The 9,250-nt window shown below is 31.4% G+C and overlaps 1 protein-coding gene and 1 non-coding gene across 2 annotated transcripts; one reads left to right on the top strand and one right to left on the bottom strand.

Annotated features, from left to right (window-relative positions):
* The first annotated feature begins 5,988 nt into the window (after positions 1 to 5,988).
* Positions 5,989 to 8,445, top strand: LOC127901844 (uncharacterized). Its single transcript, XM_052439862.1, has one exon. It carries the CDS (start codon positions 5,989 to 5,991, stop codon positions 8,443 to 8,445), a length of 2,457 nt encoding a protein of 818 aa, XP_052295822.1.
* LOC127901989 (small nucleolar RNA R71) lies at positions 6,397 to 6,503 on the bottom strand. Its single transcript, XR_008054394.1, has one exon. It is a non-coding gene; the product is annotated as a small nucleolar RNA R71 (small nucleolar RNA).
* Positions 8,446 to 9,250: the final 805 nt, after the last annotated feature.

Genomic DNA, 9,250 nt, shown 5'->3' with positions numbered 1-9,250 from the left:
CTATTTTTTGGGACTCTTGTTGATTCTTGGGAATGTGAATTTCTATTAAGCATAGGTGCAAAAATTAGCAATTAGGATTGATATAAAAAATAAAATATATAATATATAATGTAAACTAAATCATAATTGCTCAAACTTCATAAATTTGTTACCCATTAATTCACTGGATATTAATCTAACTACCCAATTCCTTTTCTTGTAATGTTTCCTCTCAATTCCTCTTTTAAACTTCCTTTTCAATTTCGGCTTCTTAATCTCTTTTCTTTTTTCTTCTTTTTTCTCTTTTTCCTTACTGGTGGCTTCTCTCTTCTATTTTTCTTTCTCTTTTCTGTTATTTCTTTCGGTTCCTTTCTTTTCATCTATGTGTTTTGCTCTCAATTCTTCACTTTATATAGCCACTGACCAAGAAAGCAAGTGAGAAATTCAGTGAAGCTGACAGCTAATTCAAATGAAGCATATAATTAAGTGAAGTATGTAAGTGGTCTCAATGAAGCAAGCAGCTGGCTGCTTTAAACTTAATAAGCCATGGATGACGTCGTTTGGTGGCTTAAAATTAATAAGCCATTTGCGGCTTCGTATTTAGCTAAGGAAAGCCAAGCACGTTTTTACAAAATGAATAAAATATTTTTAAAAAAAGTAATAAAACATTTTTAACCCAATCGAGTTTTATGAAGTTTCCTGTAAAGAAAGAGACTTTTGATTTTTTATTAAAGGACTGAATTTTATTTAATTGTTTTCAGTGATATGCAAAGAATAGAGTTGTTACCGTTGGAGAAACGTTAATGCAATACAACAAGAAATGAAAACTAATTCAAACGGATATATGCTGTGAACTTTCCCTCCTTGATTTTTCACTGCAGGATTATTGCTTGCCTCGGTACAGAATTATTTATTTCCTTTTACAGACCTTCACATTTCCAAAGCGTATCATTCTCCAATTGAATGCTTTATTAATATCTCCTTAAGTAGATTAGAATTCTCTCCTGATCATTTTTTAGTAAATAATTTAAGTGTTAATTATTTGTTAATAAAAAAAAAAAATAAAGAAGTTCAGGAGAGAATCCTATTCTGTTTAAGTAATGGACAAAATGTTTAATTTGGTAGTGGAATTCGAATCAACCAATGTTAGTTACCTTGTTAACAGAAAACAAAGCAGTAAAGGACATTCTAATAATTTTTGGCATGTTGTAACCTTATTGCTTCTGTGCTGCACAAGCTTGCTTTGAAATTTTTCCTTATCCTCGTGTTGGCTGGTAGATTTCCGAGTGACCATTATTTGCACACTTAAATTCACTACTAGAAAAATGGTCTTTACTGATTTTAGAATAGTGTCAAAAATTACTTTCACTGACACTTGTTAATTGTGTCAGTAATCTGGGAGTCAGAAAAATAGTGACACTTGTAAGTGGTGTCAGTGATTACTATTACTACAGTATCACCGATATTATGACACCATAGTGTTAGTAGTTATTGATATTTTATTAGTGTCTATGATTACTGTTACCATGACATCACTAGTTAATTTATTTTAAAAAAATAAAAAAATTGAATTGGATCATTGCCTATTGATTTATTGGTAAAATTAAAAGGCACCACAAAATAACAAAAAGAAATTGATTTATATCACAAAATCTTTCATTTCACATTTAAATATTATTAGTATATATTACAAATTCCAAAACTTCAATAACAAAAATATGAGATATCCTACTCTCATAACTAAATAATCCAAATTCAATACATAAAAATTTCTATCATCCAATCAAATGCCTACTACTTGTGGCTAAATTTAATAAATCTAGAAGCTAAATTGAGAAGGATGACTGCCTTTCACTCTTTGAATATGAGTAGTATAATTGCGTTATCACACCAGCAGCTTCTCCATTCAATAGACTGTATGAGTTATGATATAAGTGAAGTTGAGGAATAAACACTTCAAACACATTGATCAAATCTGCATATGAATACATGGAAAAGAAAAAAAAAATTAGCTGCCAATATCCAGCCATTACAGAAACAACAATTAATAGAGATAAAATTATTTTGTTCAAAAGAAAAAAATACTCATAAGCTATTTATAAATAAACTCAATTATTCTCTTTTAGTAAAGCTTATATATATAGCAAACTATAGCAGATAAGAAGTTTTCAATGTAATATCTAATTTCAGCACAAGCATGTTACTCTATCTACATATACCAAATGATTTTTGTGCATAGTTAAAAGCTATCACAAATGCTCTATTATAAATAAATCACCACTCATTTCCTCAATTTATTCATTCTAAAAGCTTATTTAACAAGGCAAAAAATAAGTCCTCAAACTGCAGTTTCCTCAAACTGGGCATAAAATAACTATGAATCTCCATATTTATATTAGGCATAATAAAGTTTGGACATAAAATATTTCAATAATTTGAGAGTTCGATCCAAAATTATTACTACTAAAAGAAATAATATTTGCAAATTTAGTTAAGCCTTTATAAAGTGAGTATGAGATTTATTATACTACTTAAATCTATTCATGCGAACCATTTAAAGAATATCACCCTAAATTATAATTAAGTATTCATTAATTTTGCCTAATTATAAAACTTTAAGAAGATAAAAAAATAGAATAAAAATATAATCATTATATATTTCCACTCACAAGTAATGTTGCTTTAACTTGATTGACATCATAACCCAAAATCACTTTAAACATTTTTCCTAAACCTAGAAAGGGAAAAAAAAACAAACTTCAAAATATAATTATTATATATTAAGACATGCATATATAACATAACCATTTACTAGAATATTCATAGAATAATCCATAGTTCTTAAAATTAATATGCTACACTAAGTATATATTTGATACAGTAAATTAATTTTCAAACTATTACTCATATGCTCATCATCCAAAATCATTTCTTGGAAGCCTTCAAAGTCTTAAACTAGGATGTCAAACTCAAACCAACACAAAACAAGAATGTCAAACTCAAATCAATCGCAAACCATAGAAATCAATAATCGAGTTAATATTTAAGTTAAATTAGTTCAATTAAAAAGAATAGCTAACAAGCTCCTAGCTTTCTGGAACCACTCGGCTGGTCCTAAAACCATTCATTTTTGGGCTCCAACTACAGTAGCAATTGGTACTTAAATACATATTTATAAAATTTGAGATACTCAATACATTGGATTGATATTTTCCAGTTTTTAACAACACATATGAATGAACAACATATTAAAATTTGAGGTTATTCTGATATTATTATGCTGGTGTTTTGTAAGATCAAAAGTTAATAAATAGTTATGGCAAAAGAACTTGCTGCAGAACAGCAGAGTTTAAAAAATCATTAAAATTAACCTGCAAGTTCAATCAAAATAAAATTTTTCAGATTTGAAGTATTCATACAGAACTTTAGTTTCTCCGAATTTCAGCTCATTCAGGCATGTTTAGACTATTGTTTTGCACCACCAAACATGATACATGAGTAATTTATGAAATATTGGACAGCAACCAACCATTTTGAAAAATCGATTAAAAATCAGTTATAGACCCAATTCATTCCAAAATTTCAAGAACTGAAACATACACATTTAACTTTAATTATTTCAAACATATGGTAAAGTTTGGACAAAATATTTCAATAATTTGAGAGTTCATTCCAAAATCATTACTTATAAACAAGTCTTATGATTTTGGCCATCAATCTTATAAAATTTAAGATACTTAATACATTGGAATGATATTTTTCAGTTTTTAACAACACATATGAATGAACAACATATTAAAATTTGAGGTTATTCTGCTATTATTATGCTGGTGTTTTGTAAGATCAAAAGTTAATAAATAGTTATGTCAAAAGAACTTGCTGCAGAGCATCAGAGTTTAAAAAATCATTAAAAATAACTTGCAAGTTCAATCAACATAAAATTTTTTAGATTTGAAGTATGCATATAGAACTTTAGGGCCTGTTCGGTATCATTTTCAGGGCCCTGTTTTCATTTTCGTTTTGAGAGTACATATGTAATTCTTGTTCGGTGGGCTGGATCCAAAAATAAATTATAAAACAAATAATTCATATTCTTTTTTATTGTTATAAAACTGAGAACGTGTTTAACACGTTCTCAGATGAATCACAAATTATATCACAAAAGAAATTGCAAAACAAAACCCAAGCCCAATCTTCTTATCCCGATCGAAATTCACATCTCTCTCTGTGTCAGAGTTCTTCAACCACGAATCATCATAGCTGTCTCCCTCTCCATCACGGTTCTTCAACTAGAATCGACTGCTGCCGTGTTGATGAGCATATAATACATACATATTTTACCATTAATTAAATAATTGTTAGTTATATTTATTTGTTATTTTTAATTAATTGTATTGTTTTATTGAATAGGGAATTAATTAGAGATTATGGATAAAAAGAGCATAAAGAAATTCAATTTGTGAGCATTAAAGATTAATTAACTTGGAAGCCATTATGCTTATATGCATGTTAATTCAAGACAAGGAAACCGAATTCAACAATTCATTTAGCCATGCACGTGCAGACAAAGAAGATAAAAGGGGTGGAAAGCAATAGAAAGGGACCCACACTTGACTTTCATGAGTGGAAAAGGAATGAAAATTTTTTTTGGAGTATACGTGATAAAGCCAAAGTTAAAAGCTTTGCCAGCACATAAAGGATAAAAGGAATTCTAATTGGGCTTTGCAAGAGTGGGCTGATTTTAGCTTGTGTGAGCAATTCACACTAGCTATCATTATTTGACAAGGATTCGGCTAGGGATTAAAGATATAAAAGCCGAACTTTGGCTTTTGCAAAGGGGGAGCCGCCAGAAGGGAGTGCAGACGCAAGGGCTGGAAGAGAGCAATCGGCAGTAGCAATATTTCAGCTTCCATGGCTGATTTTATTTTTTGTGTTACTCCCAATTCAAGTATGTTTAGCTAATTTTCTTACACTGAGGTTAAGGATGAAACCCTATTCAATAAAATAATTATCTTTTTATTTAATTAATTCCCTATATATGTTCTTTGATGATTATGGTTTTTATTTCACATGATTAATTGGATGTTAATAAAATCTTTTCATCAATTCTGTCATGCATTATTGATTGTTAGGATTAATATTCGATTAATTCTATGCTTGGATCTATAAAGTTTATACATGATTATCTTTGATTTTATGTCTTTCATTAAATTGTTTACATGGAGTGCTTAGGAAACTTTGACTCTTTGTTATTCAATGTGTTTACATGAGATTCTTAGATGTCATATTATTAAGCAGAAAAAGAACCTACATTAGATTTAATCACTTGGGCTTAATTGTTATATCCATGAGATGACACAGATTGATTTCGAGTTGTCACTCTAAAATTGGGGATTAATTAATAATTAGATAATTACTAGTTGAATAGTGGTGGATTCCGAAACCTTGGTAATTTTTATCTCATTGAATTCTCATTTGCTTTAATTGTTTTCTTAGTTTAATTAGTTTAATTTCTCTTAAAACTCAATTTGGTCAACTAGGTTAGAATTAATATTAATTTTAGATTTAAATTAGACTTTTCAATTTATAACAATCCCTGTGGGATCGACCTCGTTACCACTACTCTATTTCTAGATTCGTGCGCTTGCGAGTACATTAAAATTTTCACAACAAGTTATTGGCGCCGTTGCCGGGGATTGTGCTAGAAAGTCAGTTTAATCTAGGTTGATTTGATTCTGCCACTAGTTATAATTTAGATTGTCTTTTATATATTTTTTTTAATTAAAAAAAAACACAAAAAATTTTTATTTGTCTTTAAATTCATTGTTTGGTTGTTTGATTTCTTTTATTTATTTTTTTATTATTATTGTTGATTTGTTTTATTTTATTTTGTTTTTCTTTCTTTCCTTGTCTAGTTAGTTTATGAGTGTTTGGGAACGTGATTTAACAAATCGTTTGGTTAAAAGAGAATCGAAAATTGATAGTAGTCAAACTAGTTCTTTAGAAGTGATGGATGACCCAAATAGACTATTGCCAATACTTCCACCAATGCAAGCAGAGAAAACCCTTAGAGAATATTTTTCACCACTTGCAGCCAACCAACCATCTTGTATTGTGTTGCCACAAACTACAGCAACACACTTTGAGCTTAAGCCCTCTGTCATTCAACTTTTACCATCTTTCCATGGGTTAGAGAGAGAGGATCCATATTTGCATATTAAGGAATTTCTTGACATATGCTCTACATTCCGTTTTCAAAATTTTAATGATGAGTCAATTAAGCTTCGTATGTTCACTTTCTCATTAAAAGACAAAGCAAAAGCTTGGTTGAATTCACTTCCTGCTGGATCTATTAGTACATGGGATGAATTGAGTAATAAGTTTCTCACCAAGTTTTTCCCTATGTCTAAAACAAATGCCCTTAGGAGAGAGATAAGTGATTTTTATCAAAGAGAGGATGAGCAATTTTACGAGTGTTGGGAAAGATTCAATGATTTACTCCTCAAGTGTCCCCACCATGGTTTTGAAAAATGGCGACTTATACAATGCTTTTATAACGGTTTAACCATGTCAAATCGTCATATGGTAGAGTCTATGAATGGTGGGAGATTTTTGAACTTACATGAAGGGGCTGCATGGGATTTCTTTAATTCACTTTCTGAGAATTCTCAACAGTGGGATTTTTCAAATCAAAGAGAAAAATCATCTCAAGTTTCTAGAAAGGGGTTATATGAAGTTAAGGATGATTTTGATGTGAAATCCACTCTAGCTACACTTTCTAGGAAAGTGGATGCCTTAGCTCTGAACCAATCAATGAATCATCATCCTAGTGTAGCTAATGAGGTTTGTGCTCTTTGTTCGAACTTGTCTCATACAGCACAGAATTGTCCATCATTACCAGCCTATCAAGAGGCTTATTCTGAGCAGGCACATGCCTTACAATCATATGAGAAAACCCCCAATAATCCATATTCACCCACATATAATCCTAATTGGAGGAATCACCCGAATTTTTCTTGGAAACAAAATCAACCTTTGTCAAACCAAGGAGGACAACAGTTAAACATGCCCAATCAACAATTTGTCCCTCCTAACCAAGTACATCCTCCTGCCCAACAACCTATATCTCAATTTGTTGCACCCCAACAAAGGAAGCCTTCTTTAGAGGATACACTTCAAAGTTTCATTCAGTCAACCCAACAAGCTTTTCAGTCAAATACTCAAGCTATTCTGAAGCTTGAACATCAATTAGGTCAATTAGCAACTACTGTAGCTGAGAGAGAAAAAGGAAAATTTCCAAGTCAACCAATTCCTAATCTCAAAGGAGTGCACGAAGTTGGATCGAGTTCAAGCCATCAACATGAAGAAGCAAAATCTGTTATGACCTTGAGAAGAGGAAAATTATTTGACAACAAAGTAGAGGTTCAAACAAGGAAGACATCTGAGCCTACTTCTTCAGATCCAATTCCATCACAAGACTCATCACCAAATGATCTAGAAGAGAGTGGCCCACCAGCTTACATTCCTAAGGCTCCTTTTCCTCAAAGGTTAACAAAGGTAAAGAAAGGGACTTCAACAGGTGAGATTATGGAAATCTTCAAACAGGTAAGTATAAACATCCCTTTACTCGATGCCATTAAGCAAGTTCCTTCCTATGCCAAGTTTTTAAAAGATTTATGCACTAAAAAGAGAAATTTACATGTCATTAAAAATGCGTTTTTAACTGAACAAACTAGCAATTTACTTCAATGTAAAATGCCACCAAAATTTAAGGATCCTGGCTCTCCTACTATCTCATGTGTTATAGGGAACCAATGTTTTGATAAAGCATTATTGGATTTGGGTGCTAGTGTTAATCTTTTGCCTTATTCTGTTTACATGCAGCTTGGACTAGGTGAGTTAAAATCAACTCCTATTATTTTGCAACTTGCTGATAGATCAATGAAAATACCTCGTGGTATTATAGAGGATGTGTTGATACAGATTGATAAATTTTATTATCCTGTTGATTTTATCGTTATTGATACTCAGCATGTACATGATCCTAAGAAACACACTCCAGTTATTCTAGGTCGTCCTTTCTTAGCTACAGCTGATGCTCTTATTAATTGTGGGAATGGAAACATGCAGCTATCTTTTGGTAATATGACCATGGAATTGAATATTTTAAATGTTACCAAGCAGCCACAAGAAGAAGATGAATTTGTTGAAGCGAATATGATAGAGGAATTAGTAGAAGATTCATTCATTTCTAATCATAATGATGATCCATTAGAGGCATGTCTAACTCATTCTGATTTATCTTTTAATGATGACAGTGCAATTGCAGAAATCAGCGCTTTACTTGATGCACCTCTAATTACGGACACAACTAAATGGAAGACAAAGTCAGAACTACTGCCTCATTCTGAGAAGAAAATTGGCCCATCTGCGGAGGCACCACCAAAATTGAAGGGACTTTTGTGAATTTCCTTTCTAATGAAGGAATACTTGAGCATGACTCTTTATCCGAAAATCTAGTTGAAGCAGATCTTCTAAATGACAATTTGACTTTTCCATCTGAATACTGAGTCACATTTTACAACTCTATATTAGGCTCAAGTTGTTTTGGAATCGCTGGTGGAGCGGCTCCTTCAAGAATCCATTCTTCTGGAAGATGGACATCTTTCCATTGAATAGGTTTTGGAATGACAGTGTTGGCTCTAGACAAATCAGTCTGCAAGAGAAGAGTCTCATCTCTTTTTGACTGGAATTTATGTTGTGTACTGAATGCGGTGATCATTGCCTTATACGAGATTTTAAAAATTAAGGCAACTGGGATGGATCCCTCAATCATGTTATAATTATGAGTTTTGATTTGTAAAATCATGCTTTTCAAAATATTTTTATCTTTAAGTGAAATTGTTATGTTTGGATAACAATCAAATGAAATTGGACCTTTACAAAGACTGGACTCAATGTTACTTAGCAAAGAATCATCAAAGGAGATGAATCGCCCATCTCTAAGGACAGCAAGTATGGAAGTATCCAAGCCTTCTTTGGTTAAGGGTTTTATACCGACTTGAATAAGACCTATGTGAACATAATTGAAATTCTTTTCTTTTAATTTCTTTAAAGAATGCTCAAAAAACAAATGAATTGTTTCAGAAGGATTTGAAAGAGTTATATCACGTTCTTCAGTTTTTATGATATAATCATTCTTTAAAAAATCAAGCTTTTTTGTTTTGTAAATCTTTTCTTTAGAAATTTTTGGAAATCTATTTTCTCTGAT

This window comes from Citrus sinensis, chromosome 4, assembly GCF_022201045.2.
Source record: "Citrus sinensis cultivar Valencia sweet orange chromosome 4, DVS_A1.0, whole genome shotgun sequence".
NCBI lineage: Eukaryota > Viridiplantae > Streptophyta > Magnoliopsida > Sapindales > Rutaceae > Citrus > Citrus sinensis.
Note: the sequence above shows the minus strand (reverse complement) of the source record. Positions and strands in the feature narration are given on the sequence as shown.